The sequence below is a fragment of the Pongo abelii genome, chromosome 7 (assembly GCF_028885655.2).
Source record: "Pongo abelii isolate AG06213 chromosome 7, NHGRI_mPonAbe1-v2.0_pri, whole genome shotgun sequence".
NCBI classification, from domain to species: domain Eukaryota; kingdom Metazoa; phylum Chordata; class Mammalia; order Primates; family Hominidae; genus Pongo; species Pongo abelii.
Genome location: NC_071992.2, coordinates 110,132,794 through 110,151,751, shown reverse-complemented (window position 1 = coordinate 110,151,751; position 18,958 = coordinate 110,132,794). Strand labels below are relative to the sequence as shown.

Here is an 18,958-nt window from a genome sequence, read left to right as displayed (position 1 = left end):
TTAGGGGCCAGGTAGATAGTATAAATGAGAGAAACGGCTTGGAGTAGAATATATTAAGGATTAGTAAGGATTGTGGGAAACTGGCCGGCATGCTTTGCCTAAAGGCATTAAAATGCAAAACAGAGCCCAGCAGCTATAGTCCCAGTAACTTAGGAGGCTGAAGCTGGAGGATCACTTGCGCCTGGGAGTGGTGAGGCCAGCCTGGGCAACACAGCAAGATTCTGTCTTTCAAAAAACATACAAAAAAAAAAAAAAAAAGAAAGAAAGAAAGAAAAAAAGAAACATTTAAAAAATAATAGGAAAAAACCCATCTAATTTATCACTTACTTAGTGTTCAGTCTATAATCTACCTCCTTGTTGGCAAAGGGAGAACGTTTGCTTGGCGTCCCCTTTACCACTGAGTAGCATTTACTTGATGGCTTGGGCAAGCATGACCTTGGTTGTAGTAAGTCTATAGTATAGATGATTCTGTTGCTTTTAGATTCTGTTGCTTTTAGAATAGAATTACAGCTTTTACAATAGTATAATGGACCCAGGCATGTACAGATCCTGAGCCTACCCATCATCTCTCCTCTCTTAGAGTTTTCAAGACATGGTATTCAAAGTAATATTATCTTAATGTCTGTGCAAGTCCCAGATGCTCTTACTTACAACCCTGGTCAAAGGTTCTATTCTTTCCCTATGTCTTTGCTTCCTTTCTCATTCCATTTGAAATCATGGGACCTGGTTGCTTAAGTCTATATGCTAAGTGACAGTGACAGTGGCAGAGTAGTAGGCAGAGTCCCCGAACAGACCCCAAGTTCACCTTCTGCCCTAGGGCAGGGATGTGGAGAAAAGAGAGAAGAGAGGATGGCTCATGGCTTTAAGTAGAATAACTCAGCCCACTAGGCACAGGTGGCCCAGTGAAGGTCATGGGCTTTGGCTGATGAGACAAAAACTTCTCATTTGAGGGTTTTAGGAAGGTGATAGGCCAAGGTGGGGCTAGTATGGGAACGAGGACTGACGTATATCCCCTACTCTAAATAGAACAGCAGTTAAGACTGTGGCCCCAGAGAGTGCAGATCTTCCACCTAACCACTCTGTGACCCTGGGGTGGTTATTTAACCTCATTCCTCAGCACCTTTCCCCATAGAATATGGGTAACTGCAGGGGTGATGTGGATTAGCTGAGATAGGCATGTATTTTGGTCAGTAAATGTGAGTTATTTTTGTTGCTTTGAATTCTGCCTCTTTGCTGTACTCTTGAGCTACTCATTGTAGCTAGAAACTGAGGAAGCCTACAAATGCTGGCAGAAAGAATATGGAGAGAATAATTCATAGAACAAGAAACAACATTCTGCCAATTTTTCCTCTTCAAAACTTGCCACTTACCCAAATGCCCTGATTCTACCTTTTCTCTCCAGCTCCACACCCTCAGGATGATCCCAGTGAGCTGGAATCTTGGTTGAGGGATCTGGGACTTGGCTAGATGAGATTTGGTGCTCAGATGTGCTTTTTGTGAAGTATAACTATGATTTTTCTCTAAATAATTACTTGAACTTAACTGTCATTTAGTCAAGATTCTTCTTAAGTAGTGTTCTTGTTTGTGTTCCTGTGGCTTCTTGTGAGACAGACAATTTTAAAAATTTAAAAATTGTTCTATTATCCAAACACAACATTGCTGTGTGCCCCCCTTCCCCTTCCCCAGTCCCTGGAGTTCATTTTCTTTTGTATGTTTCACATATGCCAAAGACAAATAGTTCGTAGTAGATATTGCCTAGGTATAGAATTAGTTTGTTTGTTTGTTTGTTTGTTGGTTTCCTTTTTGAGATGGAGTCTTGCTGTGTCGCCCAGGCTGGAGTGCAATGGCACGATCTCAGCTCACTGCAACCTCTGCCTCCCAGGTTCAAGCAATTCTCCTGCCTCAGCCTCCTGAGTAGCTGGGATTACAGGCGTCTGCCACCACGCCCGGCTATTTTTTGGTATTTTTAGTAGAGACAGGGTTTCACTACGTTGGCCAGGCTGGTCTCGAACTCCTGACCTCGTGATCCACCTGCCTCAGCCTCCCAAAGTGCTAGGATTACAGGCATGAGCCACCGCGCCTGGCCAGAATTAGGTTCTTATAAATGTGAAGTATTAGATTCTTATCAATGGGCAAAAGTAGAACTGAGGAAGTATATCATATGCCTATAAACTGATTTCTTCTTAGTTTTTACTCCTATGATGTTTCTGTTGAGACCAGTTGACAGAGTAGGAGTGTCAGTATGGAAAAAGCATGGATCATTTTGAAACACGGATTATTCATCAATTACATGTGTTTTAGAATGGAGTCAGTGATATACTCTTGGAGATGATCTCCCCTTCCCCCCATCTCCTCCCCTTTTCCTTTCCCCGCATCTGTAACCACTTCCTGTCAGCTAAACCCGGAAGAAAAACTTGACAGAAGCAAAGGGCATCCAGAGAATTATGATCCCCAGGTTATAGTTCCAGTTCTGTCATGTCCTAAGCGGTCATCTCCTCTCTGGGTCTCAGGTTTCTTATGCATAAGATAAGTAGGAGATTGGGGCCACAACACCTGAGACTAAAGGAATTCTAAGTTTTCATTACTCTGTGGATTCCACCTTTGCCAGCTTGGGACCTGGCAGGTCTCAGCAGCTGGTCATGTAGCTAATTCTCAAAGCAGATAAATGCCTGCAGGATAACTGTGAATCGACTCTAATCACAGCAGATTCCAGCTGCTTCAATAGATGCTGGTGCCTTTGGCTGCTTCCCGGAGCCACCAGCCAACCCAGAGATGAAGCTGGCTGAAAAAGCGGATATGTTGGAGAGGCCAGCATCATCTCTAAACACAGCGTCTGGGAAATACCCATGTCCCCAGAAAGAGGTCATTGAAATCCTTCACTTGGTGGTGCAGTGCAGAGACTCAGGAAAACCAGGCTTTGAGTCCTGACCCTGCCACTTATACCAGTGGTGTGACCTTGGGCAAGTTCTCTGGCCCTACGTTATCTTCCTCCTCCATACAATGAGGGTAGCAATAGAGCCACCTTGCTCTATGTGGTAAGGATTAAGGTCCCAGGAGGCCTAACAGTACCTACTAAGCAGAGGTCCTCAGAGGTACTTAGTACATGGTAGTAGTAGTTATTATCCTGTACCCTTTGTTCACAGGAGTCTCTTACAGGGGACTTGGGCTCAGTGCTCCTCCCCATGGCCAAGCTGTATTGGCTCATGCCCAAGGCGTAGCCTTGCCAGGGAGCCTGGTACAGAGATGCTGCTGATTGGGATGCTGATTAAATTCCCTGATTGAGGAGCCTCAGCATTCTGGCCCAGAGCAGGAGGGCCAGCAATATTCAGCACAATCTGCTTGGATCCTCAATTAAATTGTTTTCCCAAACTGCCCTTTTCAAGGTCTTGTCCTCTTTCCTCACGTCTTTCTGGCCCCTTCTCTCTGGGTCCTTGCCAGAGAAAGGAAACAAAGCCTTGTGGGGCTCCATCTGCTTCCCCCTATCCAGAAGAAGGTGACAAGGCTGTCTTCCTCGCAGAAGATGTGGTTAAAACAAGCCTTGGCCATTCAAGGTGGCTGCAGTCTCATCCTGGAGGCTAAAGTCTCTGCGCATTCCAGGTTGATTCCTGTTTTCTTGGCAAAACTGAGCTCTCAACTCAAACCTGCCTCTCCCTCCATCCTTTATCCCAACAGCTCGCAAGTGCTTTGCTGGGAAGGACGATTAAGTGTCACTTAGTGTATTTTTCCATTTTCCTGTGTTCATCTGGTAAAAAGAAAATAAAACAAAATAAAGGAGGCCCAGGATTGAACTGTCATTATTTTTTAAATGGAGAGAGAAGGGGTCACATGACTGCGAGTAACTGATTTAGCTAAGTGGCTGCAACTCCGAGTTTGCTGCAGAGCCGCCCCCTCCCGGCGGGGGCGCTGACGTCACGGAAAAGCCCCGCGGCGGGTCGGCTGGGCTGGTTATAAACCCCCGGCCGCGGCGGCTGCAGGCGGCGGGCACGGACGGCAGGCACAGCGCAGCACTCCCCGCTCGTTGGCCCGGGTATCCCAGCGCGGACCCACGCGATACGCTGACGCCCCGACGCCGATCCGGCCGAGCCAAGTAAGGGGGGCGGCCCGGGACGGAGAAGGGAGAGAGTGGGAGTTTCCCAGCCCGCAGAACTTTCGAAGTTGAGAAAAGAACCCCTGGAACGTGCGCTCATCACTGGGATTTTCTGGTAGGGGTCAGAGCTTCAAGTGCAAAGGATGTCGCTTCTCATCAGCAGGTTCCTTAGTTCAATTCGGTAGAAGGGTCACCTCCTCCTACAGATCTAGTGGTCAGAGAGGGCAGCTCTTAATGATGCTTTATGTATTTGTTGTTTGAATGTTAAGTCTGCCAACTGAGGTGCTGCTTTTGAGACTAAAAAACCGGCTGGTCGTCCTGGTTAGTGGCAAGATGTTGGGGTACGGAGTGTGGGGGTGAGGGTGGGAGAGGAGTGTTTGTGCATCTTGCTGATTGCAATGTGAGTACTTACACTTTGATGCCAGTAGCCGGAAAAACAGACCTCCCGGCTAGGGGAGGCAGTCTGCAAAGGGAAAGTTGTAGAGAAGTTGTTGAATATCATTTAGGGGAGTCTTCAGCCTTCTGATTTGCTTCAAGAAAGGGGTCTGAGAATGGTGGCTCAGGCCTGTGATCTCAGCACTTTGGGAAGCCGAGGCAGGAGGATCACTTGACCCCAGGAGTTTGAGACCAGCCTGGGCAACATAGTGAGACCACCGTCTCTACCAAAAAATAAAAATAAAAATAAAAAAAACTAGTGGACGTGGTAGTGCAGGTCTGTAGTCCCAGCTACTTGGGAGGCTGAAGTGGAAGATCACTTGAGCCTGGGAATTGGAGGCTAGCTACAGTGAGCTATGATCGTGCCACTGCACTCCAGCCTGGGTGACAGAGCAAGACCCTGTCTCAAAAAAGGAATCTGAGTTGAATTAAAGAACTCCTGAGAATGGACGTGGTTTGTTAAGAATGAGGCACTTTCTCTGCCAATTTCATAGGTCTGAACATGAGCAGTTCATTTCTCTGCCAGGGTGTCTAGGTTTGGAGCCGGGATGTTTTAAAAGTGGTATCTGTGGGTAAGAGGGCACAGCTGAGGCATAAACTTTAAACAGAAAATTTTCCCCCTACCCCCAATAATGGCAGGTGGATGCTCTCCAGGCAGCTGGAGAGCATCAAGGCAACTTTACTAAACATGGAAGTTCCAATAAGTGCCTGTCCAGTCCAGCCAGGGTTGCGGTGGGCAGGGGAGGGGAGGGTGATGTCATTGCCACGTGTTTCCCACTGAGGCACAAAACCTGCTGGACACTGGTGCAATTAAGAGCCAAGTTTAGACAAGACCAGCTAACCTGACCAGCTGGTCCCCAGCAACATTAACTTGTTGCTTTTCAAGCCATCTTTGGAGGCTGCTGGTTCTTTCCAGCTGCCTTTGTGCCAGCTCTGAGTGCAGCTCTTCTTTCATCCAAGTCTGCTTTGAGGAAGGGGGAAGCCCATGGGCAGTGGGTGATGTTAACAGTATTTTTGTTCCCATGCAAATGACAGTCTGCCTGAGGAGCTGGTTACTGACAGTGTGGGCAGCATGTGTGTATGTGTGTGTGTCCAGTTGAAAGCCTGTCTTGTTGGGGTTTGGGGACTGTTTAATTGGTGTTATGTTAGGGATACTTGCTTCTCATCTCATCTAATAAAATATTACTGATGACTAACCATGTATTTGAGCGGAGCTCTCACTTGTGCTTACTAATGCTGCCATCTTGGCTGCTTTGCTCCCCAGGACCCAACGATGACTCTGAATAATGTCACCATGCGCCAGGGCACTGTGGGCATGCAGCCACAGCAGCAGCGCTGGAGCATCCCAGCCGATGGCAGGCATCTGATGGTCCAGAAAGAGCCCCACCAGTACAGCCACCGCAACCGCCATTCTGCTACCCCTGAGGACCACTGCCGCCGAAGCTGGTCCTCTGACTCCACAGACTCAGTCATCTCCTCTGAGTCAGGGAACACCTACTACCGAGTGGTGCTCATAGGGGAGCAGGGGGTGGGCAAGTCCACTCTGGCCAACATCTTTGCAGGTGTGCATGACAGCATGGACAGCGACTGCGAGGTGCTGGGAGGTAGGTGTCCCAGCCCCAGTGGGCTTCTTTCCATCAGGGGTGGCCCAGGAAGAAAGAGCAAGGGTGGATGACTTATATACCTGCAGAGTTGGGAGCTGAAGTTAGGCATTTTGGACAATTGATGGGGGAGCTGAGTCTCCAGAAAAGCCCAAGCACAGGCTCTCGGGGCAAGAAAATGAAAATGCTTGCAGACAGGACCAAAATCTGTTGAACCTGAGCCAGAAAGGGAATTCTTCAGATTCCAATTCTAAATGGGTTGGGGAAGGCTGATTAGAGAGGGCAGAGCCAGAGGGTCAGCGCCCCACCTGACTTCTGCTGACTCTGACTTGAACATTCTTCCTGGAACTCAGTATAGACACAGCCTTTTTCCATGGTCATACCTAAAACAAGCCAGTTGGAAAAGCTGTTGGGATGGCTCAATCAGTTTGCTTCCACCAATATTAGAAACTTTTGTGGGTGTAAAATAGTTCAAAATCTGTATTTGAAATAGTATAATAATTTTTTAAAATGTGAAGTTTAACAATGAAACTTTGTATAGTCTGACAGCTTTTCAAGACAATTTTCCCTGTACAATTTCATCTATTTATTGATTGGGGCCTGGCCTATTTCCAAAACTGTTTTGAGGTGACATTATCTCAAAATGCATGTATTCTTCAGCTAGGGGTATAAAGCACAGCCCTATGTTCTGCTAAGTAATATGAGGATCCTGATAGCCAATGCCATCCATAAAGTGTCTTTCAGCCACGGCTTCAGTCTGAGTGTATGCGACCAGGGTAGTTATATGTCCCTATTTGCAGCTACAGAAATAAAGGAAGCACTGCTCAGTGTTTCCCCAAGTCACATGGTCTGTGTTCTGTCGCGACTCACAACTGAATCACAGAGTAGGGAGGTGTCTTAGCGATGACTCAGTTCTCCCCTGCATTGATGCATATTAATGTTATTCCTCACTACCCACAGCCCATCTCATCTGGAGGTTTTATTCTTCCTGACTGTCTCAGTGTCAAGGAGTTCACTGCTTCATGAGGCAGCTCAGGAACTGGGCTATAAATGATGACTCATTGATGTAACATCGATTTCTCTCTTCGCTCCTGGAATCTCACAAGAGTAAAGGGAGAAATAGGGCCAGTGTTGTACAATTGATTCCCTCTTTCTTTGTAAAGGCTGCCAGGTGACTTGCTAGGAAAGAGAAACGGGAGGAAGGGGCTAACATTTAGAGTGAATGTTTGCAATGGGAGAGGCACTTTGTTAGGTGCCTTATATTTGCTGCTGTTTATTTTGGTCTTCACAAAGTTCTTGTACTGATAAGTAAACTAAGTCTCAGGGAGATCAAAAGCCTTATCCAGAATCACCCAATAAGGAAGGTGGATTTAGAATTTGGGGTTTTATAATCTTAGTTCAGTTCATTTTACCATTTCTGGGGAACTTGCTATGTGCCAGGCACTGTGTTAAGTACTTCCCACACATGTTTTTGATAATACTTGAATCAATCTGGCATTAATATACCTATTTTACAGGTGAAGAAATGGAGGCTCACAAAGTCAAGTGACTTTCCCGGGGTGAAAAAACTAGTACATGGTATGACCAGGATTCAAATCTAGTTGTGATTGAACCCAAATCCTGTGTCTTTTCATGGCCCCCTGCAGCCCCAGGATTTAGCTTCCAAATACTAAGTATGACAGCGCATTGGGCATTAGCCACACACCTGGCTCTGTCCTAAGCTCTGGGATACAAGGTGATGGATGAGGTATACCATGCCCCCTCGTAATGAGCTAAGTGTCAGTTGCTATGTTGCAGAGCAGGGTCACATTAACTAATACTTTAAGCAGTAACAATACAGTGCTTTGGGCGTTGAAATAAGGAAGAGATGGACTGGGAGTTGTTTTTTGTTTTTAAGAGGGAAGAATTGAAAAAAGTTAGTGGATAGTAGACTTTCAAAAATGTTTATCCATTAGAATGGAGTTGTGTGTATCCAGAGGGTAATATTCCCATAGGCGTAAAATGTTAAGAAGACTGACTCATACCTGGAATTTGGAAAGGTAGCCTTCCCAGATATTTTGGGAACTTCTTTGTTGAGAGAGAGAGAGAGATGCCCAATATGACAGCACATTGGGCATCAGGCATATGGCTGATCCTGGGGCCGCAGGGGACCATGAAAAGACGCAGGATTTGGGTTCAATCACAAGAGAGAAAGGGAATCCTTTCCCTAGCTTCTTACACAGAGAATCTGTAGGACCTGCTGGAATCACTAGTTGGCTTTGTTTCCCAAGAGGAAGGTTTTCTAAGGCACACCCCTACATTTTTTTTTAAAATCAACATTCACTATAAGAAAAAAAATTGACATAATATTCTCATAGTGATTTCTCCTAATAAAGATGGATATTGTTACAGTTACACTGCAGTGATCTTATGACTCTCTGTATACACTGAATGCCATTCATTCATTCATTCATTCATTCATTCATTCATTCCTAAGAAGTTACTGAATGTATAGCACAGAGCTTGGTGAGGCACTCTGGAGACATGGCAAAGAGTCATGGGGCTTCTTCTGCGGAGATGCTCAGTATGCAATGGAGCATAATGTATACACCAAGTAGAAATTGAGATAGGATGTGGGTAAATGTCTTGAAAGTGGTGTAAGGAGAGTGCTGTGGGAATTCAGAGGCGAAAAGATTACCTCTGACTGTGGATTTAAGAGCTTCATGGTTGGCCGGGCATGGTGGCTCACGCCTGTAATCCCAACACTTTGGGAGGCCGAGGCAGGTGGATCACCTGAGGTCAGGAGTTCAAGACCAGCCTGGCCAACGTGGTAAAACCCCATCTCTACTAAAAATACAAAAAATTAGCCGGGCGTGGTGGCACGTGCCTGTAATCCCAGCTACTCTGGAGGTTGAGGCAGGCGAGTCGCTTGAACCCGGGAGGTGGAGGTTGCAGTGAGTCGAGATCTCGCCATTGCACTCCAGCCTGGGCAACAAAAGTGAAACTCCATCTCAAAAATAAAATAAAATAAAATAAAATAAAATAAAATAAATAAAAGCTTCATGGAAGAGATGGTCTCTGAACTAGACCCTAGGGACAACTAGGATTTGGAAGCCCTGAGCTAGGTGGGAAGGCACACCACACATATACAGCAAAGTACAGAAGTCTCATTGGGCTTGGGGTTTGATGAATAGGTTTAGACACAGCTCTGACACTGACTTGCCGGGTGCTCTTGGACAAGCCACTTAGCCCCCTCAAGCTGCCTCATTAGTGTAATTGGGGTAATACCTCCTTCATAGGTGTTACGAGGATTAAAGGAGATAACATGTTGAGCATGGAGTATGGTGCCTGGCACATAGTAAGTACGAAATGAGCATTAGTTAGAGCTGATTCTGAATCTACCATTTCCTTTTGATGTGCTTATCTTTCAAAAGTGATGGTTTCCTTGCTTGTGGCCCCTGTCCACTTTGGCCACCGTTGGCTGGGGTCCGTGGAGCTGTGCAGAGGGGACCGGGGCCAGTAGAGTAGAGGACAGTATTTGTAGAGCAGGCATTTCTTCCAAGGTTCCTTGGGATCCCCTGAGCTATGAAAGCTGGAAGCAGTTGAAAGTTTTCAGGGAGAGGGATGCTGGAGTCTCAGAACTTTAGAGGTGCTGCAGGAGTCAGTTCTGGCAGTGAGAGAACACTTGGGTGGGTTTCACACACACACAGCACTTGAGCCAGTCTTGGGCAGAAGGGGCCTCGCTTCTAAGCACAAGGAGTGTTAATGAAAAAATTATTAACATGGTAAGGAAGACCTTATTCAGGGCCATTGCAGTAGGCATCCCAATAGTGGGGAGAGATGGGGCTCAACTCCAAATACAAGAAGAACAAGTGGGCACTTGGCCAAGGAGCAGGTGGGAGGGGGTCAGAGGATGGAAAATTACTAAGAGGAGATGTCAAGGTTAGGGGGATTCTTGCTGAAGTCAGGCCAAGGACTTAGACTATCAGAGGTGGTGGGTGAGGAATTTGATCAGATATTGAAGGTGGGGGATTCTCACTAAACTGACAGCAGGATTCTTGCTAAAGCTGAATTCTGCCAAGATGGAAACGGAAGCCCAGGGAGAGGCCGGGGAGAGAAGAGGATTCAGAGGAGCCTGACTAAAGTTTGGTCAAGGAGAGAGTCTGTCAGGGGGATCAAATGAGGAAAGACAAACTGGTCTAGAGAAAGTGGCTACTGACCACCATCACCCCTTATAGAACCTCTGTCTGTCCCCATCAGCATGAGTTCTCTTGCTACATAGAGTGTGCACAGACACCCCAGCTTTCTTCCAGTGCACTGGAGAAGTAGGGGTGTCTCCAGACCCAGATTACGGAAAAGCCTCACAGAGGCTAATCAGTGTCCAAACCTTTCTCCACACCTTTACTGGAAGCAAATTTCAAAGAGCTCTCCTAGAGTCTGGTATTCTTTTCCTTCCTTCTTCTCACCTGATTAGCACTTGAAAAGGATAAAAGATGAGCTGAGCAACTTAGATGAAGAGAAATCTGGAGCTCTGGTTACTCCCAGGCTTGCACCTGATTAGGGGAGAGCCTTCAGTGGGGATGCCATGTGTGCTGGAAGGGTCCTGGTGCACACAGCCAGAGGCCATATCTAAACTCATGTACTGGAGTGGGAGGGGTAAAGGAGGGAGCACACGTGCTGAGCAGGGAGGAGATGGATTGTTTTAGCCTCCCAGGCCTCCAACACAGTAATTTTCAGGCAAAGGTAAGATCAGACAGAATGATCCTGTCAGGAAGCTTCTAGAACGGGAAAGCATCGTGTTTTTACTTTCATGGCTGTGATCCTTAGTCCACTTTTTCTCTAGACTTGTTCTGATATCTCTTAAGCCAGGGAAAGTTGGGTTTTCCTTTTCCATCAGCGATTGGAACACAGTATGTTTCTATTTGAATGACTGGGCACTCAAGCGAGTCCCCTGTACCTGAGTGGTGGGCTGAGAAAGTTCCTCCATCATTGAAGGAGTTGTCTGAGTACAGGGAGGGGTTTTAGAGAAGAGCTAAGAACCCTGTGGTGGGAAGCAGCAGTCAGGCCATCCCCGCTCTGTGCTGCCCAGGCTCTGACAGTCTCCCTTGCATTGTCTAATTTGCATGTTGAGGTTGTGAGGTTCTACCCCGGGTAATCCAAACAGTCCCACTGTGATCTCATTCCTTCTGCATATTGTGAGCAGGCACACAATGGGCGAGACAGAGTTTTAATTCCCCAAGGGCAAACACTTACTGATTAGAAGAATGATGCTGTGGGAGGTGGGGAAACTCACAGAAAGACAGGGCCATCCCTGGTTAACTCTCTTCTTATTTGTCCAACTTTTCCTTCTTTAAGGAAGGGAAACCTCTCCTGATTCCAGTTCTTAAGATGATGAAGCATTAAACCAGGAGCAGTATTTTTCATAAACCACTCGCCATTGTAAAACAGGAAGTGCCCTGGTTCCAACGTAGCTCTCTTAAGCTAGGATTTATCTGTAGGGAGGAAGTGCTGAGTGTGGCAAGAACCAGCTTCCTTCACCTGAAGAAGTGATAATGGCTAACACTGATTGAGTTTCTACTTTGTGCCCAGGCTTAATATAGGTAATTGTCATATAGCCCTAAAGTGTGAGTACTATTATCAATCCCATTGCACAGATGAAGAAAACTGAGGCTCAGAGAGCCTAAGTTGCGTAGACCCCCAGAGTTCATAAGGGATGGCACCTGGATTTGAATTCAGGTTTGCTTGTTTTCGCAGCCACAATGCTATATTTATCATTTGTTCACTGCACAAACTTTATCGTGCAATGTATGTGCTGGGGGACACAGTGAACAGCATAGATGCAAATGTCTGCCCTAACATTACGAGAGGGGCAGGAGGGACAGAAAATAATAGAATAAGTAAGTTAAATGTGTTGTATGTTAGGTGGCAATAAGTGAGATGGAGAAACATAAAGCAGAGAAGGAATATTGTGGGATAGAAGTGTTGCAATTTTAAATGGATAGCCAGGAAGCACCTCCCCAAGAGGGAGGTAAGGGAACAGGCCTTGTGGGTATTTGAGGGAAAAGATTCTAGACAAAAAGAACCAGAAGAAAAATGATAAATCATTATGAAAGTCATAATTTTCAAAAGATGAAATTCAAAACAGGAAACCTCATTGTGAAAATAGAGTGGGGATGGGCTCAATGGTATTGGGATGAGAGAAATCACACTTGCAAATCCTACTGTACCCCTTTTCTACACCTGCCCCCCATGGATTTTCCAGGCTGGAACTGCTTTGGCCCATTGTACTGTACTGTGTTCACCCTTCACCTACACACGATCTGGGCTCGAGTGCAGGGAGGAAAGTTTCCACTACCAAGTAGAGCTGGAGGCTGCATTTCTGTTATACTCAAGATGGAAAAACAAGCCCATTTATTCCTAGGGAACAGCGTTTTTTTTTTAAAAAAAGAAGAAAACTACAGCCAAAACTGGGAGAGTCTCAAGATTCATTCTTGCCCTTGTCCAAAGAGGAGCAATGTCTCTGAGCCCAAAGCTCCTGAAATTGCTAGTGAGTGTTCAGTAACTACCCACTGAAAGGTATAAAGGACTTATGAAAATGTGGCTTACAGTTTCACTGGGTGGTTAATGTTTCCTCATAGCATTACCCATTGAATCTGAGTCAAAAGCTCTTAAGTAAGTTTATCCTCATAAATGATTTTCCCATACAAAAGGTCCAGGAATGATGCAAACAAATGCCTTTTACTCCATGTGGTTTAGTGATACATGTTCGAGAGAGACTTTCTGCTGGATAAGGACTGGAGGAATTACATGTAGAATGTTGTTGAAGGTGACAAAAAATAGTAATTTGCCTTTGAAAATATCTGTATACTTACATAATTAATTGCATATTCAGTAAGTTTATGTTCTAGCACAATTTCCTACCTCACCCTCTTATGGAGAAGTGTTGCATATTCGCCTGACTCCAATATCTTTGTTCTTTCTTTTCTAGAAGATACATATGAACGAACCCTGATGGTTGATGGGGAAAGTGCAACGATTATACTCCTGGATATGTGGGAAAATAAGGTATGCATAGCCTGTAGCTCTCTAAATTCCTTCAGAGCTTTCCTTTCAACACGCTGTTTGGTGCAAGGGTGACCTTGTCCTATATAGTGGGTGTTCCAGATGAGGTGGGCTCATTTTCTTGATTAAAATCATACTTCTGAAGAATGAGACTGTTCTAAGGAACAGGTTGTTCACAAATGAGTTCTGAATAACAAGCAAGTTGTAGTGACTTGCCTTTAGTTCTATTAAAAAACACACCCAAAAAGTTTATTTGTTTTAGGGAAAATACAAACAGGCATGGACAGTTATTTTAAATAACATACATCCATCTCATATGAAGTTGAGATTCTCAATACTAGTCTTCAACATTGGCTTTTTAAAGATTTTAAAAAGCTTCAGAACCTATGTGCTAGACTTCTGTTTATTGAAAACCATCCTAGTCCCACAAAAGTGTTCTTAATCTCATCACTTGGAAAAGGCAAAAGGGAGTTTTTGGGAAGTCAGAAAAGGCTCATTTTTGGTAGATTAAATAGAAATTGGAAATGCTGTTTGGCAGAGTAGTTGTGTAATTTATCAAATCAAACTGTAGAAGATACTGAAAAGTGAAAACTTTTTGGCATAAATACTGGACAGGCTAGCAATCTTTACAGCCGCCAGATATCTTATAGGCATGGAAGACCAATGCTTTTAGGGAGTTGGAAGCGATTTTCTTCATTTCTCCTATCAGCAAGTGTACTTTAGGATACACATATTGTTTCTTTGCAAACTGATGCTTTATTCCCCAGGCCTAACTGAACTCACAGAAGATCTTATTGTTTCATTAGGGGGAAAATGAATGGCTCCATGACCACTGCATGCAGGTCGGGGACGCATACCTGATTGTCTACTCAATCACAGACCGAGCGAGCTTCGAGAAGGCATCTGAGCTGCGAATCCAGCTCCGCAGGGCCCGGCAGACAGAGGACATTCCCATAATTTTGGTTGGCAACAAAAGTGACTTAGTGCGGTGCCGGGAAGTGTCTGTATCAGGTAAGAGGAGCAGAGCCAATACTGTAGAAACAATCACTGGATCACATGTGTTTTCCTTCAGAGATGGGTTCTTCCCTCCTTCCACGAGGCTGGATCTAGGAACTCATTAAGATGCTATATGAAATTTTAGGTGTGTTTCTCAGACTCCTACAGTCCCAGTGGGTCTCCTCCACACTAGTTGTTCTCCCTTGTCCATCTGATCTACCTGCAGGATGCTAATCTTCCCGCTTTTAAGGAGTTTCCTAGAATTCCCAAGAGTACAGGGAAATGAAAGTAGCATCTTCATGCAAGGAGGATAAGGGAACTCTGATTTAGGGGAACTGTGAGAAAGAGTTTCATTGAGGAAAAAGAATTCTACTCTGGCTGACTCTGGTTCCTGTGAGCCCTAGAAACACTGTCCTACTCTCCTACTCCCCATCCCTGGCTTCTGAAATTTCATTTGAGGCATCAGTCTGATGGGGTCACATATCCTTCTTCATACTTAGCTCAGAGAAAATCTCTATCTGCTGAGTAGGCAGATACTCAAGTGCTTTTACAGCCCTTGAGATTTTACTGGGCTAATTCAGATTTGATCCCTGGTACAATTATAAAACTAAAATACTACATTGCCAGGCCCTGCTCAGGAGGAAAGACACCTGATAAAGACAATGTACACACTAGTTTGGGAATGTCTTCCTACTAGGACATGACTGTCTACAGTAATCATTTTTTTTCCAAACCAAAACTTGATGCATGGTCATTGAACACAATGAAATACTTGAAATTGAGACTGCCCCAGAAAAGCTTGTATAATTTAACTGTATTACACATTTGTAAAATTCTCGATTTTTTCCCAAGATATCTCATTATTGCTTTATTTTTATTTTTATTTTAAAAGAGAGGAAAGCTAAGCAGTAGAATTCTTATTTCCAATTCTGGAAACTGGGTCAGGAGAAAGAGTTGAGTATGGGCTTGAGAACTGAGTGGACCTAGCTTCACTGCCACTTACAGGCTGTGTGAACTTCACCTGCAGAGGAGACTCCCCTCGGTTTCTTCATGTATTTGACAGGGATAATAATGTATTTTCCAAGATTGTTGTGGACATTGAAAACAGTGTTTATAAAGAACTTAGCCTTATTCTTGGCACATTGTAAGTCTTCAGTAAATTAAGGGTATGGCTTTTACTGTTATAAGTAATATCACTATATTTGATGAAATGGGACCTTCAGACAGTGGATTTATGGGGGATCAGATCTAAAGCCCATCTCCCTTACTTGCAGGGATCCTCCAGTGAGAATTTTCTATTCATGCCCTGGGAGGGCCCGTGCCGCAGCAGCATCCTCTATCCACTGCATATACAGCTGACTTAGTGTTACCTCGAAGAACCGTCCAGCTTGACTGTGTGCTATGTGAGACTGTGCTCCGCAGTCCCTCTGACCTCTTTCTTTCCTTCCCAGAAGGGAGAGCCTGTGCAGTGGTGTTTGACTGCAAGTTCATCGAGACCTCTGCGGCTGTCCAGCACAACGTGAAGGAGCTGTTTGAGGGCATTGTGCGACAGGTGCGCCTTCGGCGGGACAGCAAGGAGAAGAACGAACGGCGGCTGGCCTACCAGAAAAGGAAGGAGAGCATGCCCAGGAAAGCCAGGCGCTTCTGGGGCAAGATTGTGGCCAAAAACAACAAGAATATGGCCTTCAAGCTCAAGTCCAAATCCTGCCATGACCTCTCTGTACTCTAGGAACCCAGGGTCACCCAGATGTCCCTTTGATGGCCGTTGTTGAAGGCCATTGGGACCAATAATCTATATTAGATTGAATACTTAAGTTAGATGTGGTTTCCCCCATTGTAGCAGGGAGCTAGCGTATTAGCCTTGTGGGCAACATGATGCATGAGAAATGAAAGATTTTTGTAAAAAGTCAGTATTTATTTCCAGGAAAAGTCTGACCTTGCTATTTGAACACCCAAGACTCTTTCGAGGAAGTGTTTGGTGTTCACAGGTGTTTCTTCTCTTTTGGATGGTAGAGAAGTAAAGCTTACAAAGAATGCCTAGAACAAGAACTTTTCATCATTAAAAATTTTGCCCAGTGTTCTGATATGTGACTTTGAGGCCAATGGGTCATAAACAAATATAAGAAAGCTGTCAATGAGTTTCTTCAAAGGAGGGAAAACTTTCTACGAATCTAAGATCCATGGAGCTAGAATTGTAGAACTAGGCTCATCAGAATTGTGACTATTATTGCTCCATCAAACTGTGAAAAGAAATGATGTGGACCTTGCTGGAAACGAAGGCTTAGCGAACAATTTTTGTTCAATGCCCACCGAGACATGTAGAATTGGGAACTGATACATGTATCCCTTATAGGCTCAAAAATTATATCTTACAATTTCTTATTTAGGGGGAAATTATTTGAATCAGATTCTATTTAGTCAAATCACCTTTTATGTTTATTATTTTTGAATTCATGGAGCCATCATAAAAATATTTTTGAAATCAGAATTATTGATACCCTGTAGTGCAAAATGTCAATTTTTAATGAATAATCAGAAGTCTGAATTTTTATAAAACATATAGCATAAAAACTTCCAGTACTTTGGTTGACCCTTGTACGTCACAGCTCTGCTCTATTTATTATTATTTTGCAAAATAACCATTTTAACATTTGATAAGGCATATTTATGAACATATTTCTTAATAAGAAAAATATCCATTTTATTACCATTTTCTATCTTTTTCAAAATATGCAAGTTTTTACCTATATGTCTTATAATAAAAGAAATAAAATATTTGAAAAAAGGCATTCTTGATTGATTTTCCTCCCCAAACAAGATGATTAGGATTATTTTTATACAGCCTTTAGAGCAAGCACATTCAAAGAGACATATGCCTATTGTTTTCTTTCTTTTTCTCACTAGCAATAGCCCAGTCATTATCCGTTTTAAAGGGTATCCCTGACATCTCTGCTTTGAAATCACGATTCATGGTAATGCAAAGTTATTTTTGGCTGATACCGTTGGGAAGTATTTGGGGTCATCTCAATGCTGTTATAGGAAAAGCCAGATTGACCTTTTACTTTGGTCTGGCAAATGCCTGACTGAACAGATGGGCTTCACTTTGCTCCCTGGAGGCTCATGGTCTTAAGCTTGACTAAGGCATTAGAGGAAGTTATAAAGGATTAGGGGGAAATAAAATAAAGGAAACTAGTGATTTCCAGCCTGAGATCTAGCCAGGCAAAGCTTTCACCAAATTCTCTTCTCTGACACTAATATGGCTTGACATTAATCACTTGGCATCTATCCAGTGGCCGTATGCAGCCCTTTTGCTGGAATGGAACTTCCTGGTGTTCTCCCTTCACATCTTCTCTGGCCCTATATGCACCCTATTTCACTCTCTTCTCCCTAGCTTTTTGAGTTTGTAGTGAGACACACACTGATGGTGAGAATCATGGGACTTCAGACATTCCCTAAAGCTACACAATTGTTGTTTTCTTGAGACGGAGTCACTCTGTCACCCAGGCTGGAGTGCAGTGACGTGATCTCGGCTCACTGCAACCTCCGCCTTCTGGGTTCAAGCGATTCTTCTGCCACAGCCTCCCAGGTAGCTGGGACTACGGCGTGCACCACCACATCAGGCTAATTTTTGTATTTTTAGTAGAGACAGGGTTTTACCATATTGACCAGACTGGTCTGGAACTCTTGACCTCAGGTGATCCGCCTGCCTCGGCCTCCCAAAGTGCTGGGATTACAGCCACAAGCCTTAAAGCCACGCAGTTTTAAAGGGTGTCTGCTCTGTTTTCATTGCCCTTTCTCCTCCTTTTTCCAAGTTGAGCACAAAGGTTCCCATCTCTATGCACTTTGCATCTTAGAATTGCTCAAGGCAATAGCATGGGGAGATGACACAAGTAAAGATTCAGGTTACATAGATCTGGGGTGAATTTTGGCTGTGGAATTTAGCAACATGGCTTTGGAGTAAAGGTTAAAGGTTTCCAGCTATCAGTTTTCTCATCTGCAAAATGGGATTGCTAATAATACCCACTTTGTAAGATTAACATCTTTGTGAGATTAACATCTTTTAACCTGCCATACAGTAAAGAGCTCAAGAGATGTTCCTTTTCATGGTTGCACATTTTCCATTCTGTATCATTTAGAGTTAGTTTTACATGTCTGCTTCCCCTAATTTGAATGGAAACTCCTTTGAATCAGGGACCACCACTGTGTTCCTCCTTACCCTTCTACTCATCAGTGCAGCACACTGCATATACTGGGATTTTACGAACTTTCTTCTTAAGCTTCATAGATCTTCCCAACACTTTTGTGAGGTCAATAGGCCATCTCACAGCAAACCAGTTCAGGTGGATAAATGACTTGTCCAAGTTTGTTCAGATGCTAAGTGTCTGAGCTAGGACTGAGGTCCACCTGTGACTCCTGGTCATTTGTATATTCTTATCTCCAAAACTTTCCTATAAACACAGCCTGTTTCATCCCCATGTATCATCCTATACACAGAATACACACACAGATACACACACACACACAAAATGCATATATATTCTTTACACTACTTTTCTCTTCTCACAATCTCAAGCTTCCTCATCACTTCTTTTAGACCTTCCCAACCAAATGGCCAACAGATCCCAAGGCTCCCAAGTTTAAGGGTGTGTTCAAGGTTGTCATGATCACATTCCCTTGGCTTGAAGCAGGGCAGGATAATACCGGCTGCAATCCAATCCAAGAGGATTTTTGGTTAAGAGCTTTAGCTCCAGGGTTAGACAAACCTGGGTTTCAATCTGGTTTCATCACTTACTGGATG

The 18,958-nt window shown here is 44.3% G+C and overlaps 1 protein-coding gene across 2 annotated transcripts; it reads left to right on the top strand.

Moving 5' to 3' along the window:
• The first annotated feature begins 3,954 nt into the window (after nucleotides 1-3,954).
• GEM (GTP binding protein overexpressed in skeletal muscle) lies at nucleotides 3,955-16,949 on the top strand. 2 transcript variants are annotated; one of them, XM_009243934.4, is made up of 5 exons: nucleotides 3,955-4,202; nucleotides 5,787-6,126; nucleotides 13,091-13,167; nucleotides 13,971-14,175; nucleotides 15,612-16,949. In XM_009243934.4, exons 2-5 carry the CDS (start codon nucleotides 5,796-5,798, stop codon nucleotides 15,887-15,889), a joined length of 891 nt encoding a protein of 296 aa, XP_009242209.1. In that variant the 5' UTR covers nucleotides 3,955-4,202; nucleotides 5,787-5,795; the 3' UTR covers nucleotides 15,890-16,949.
• Nucleotides 16,950-18,958: the final 2,009 nt, after the last annotated feature.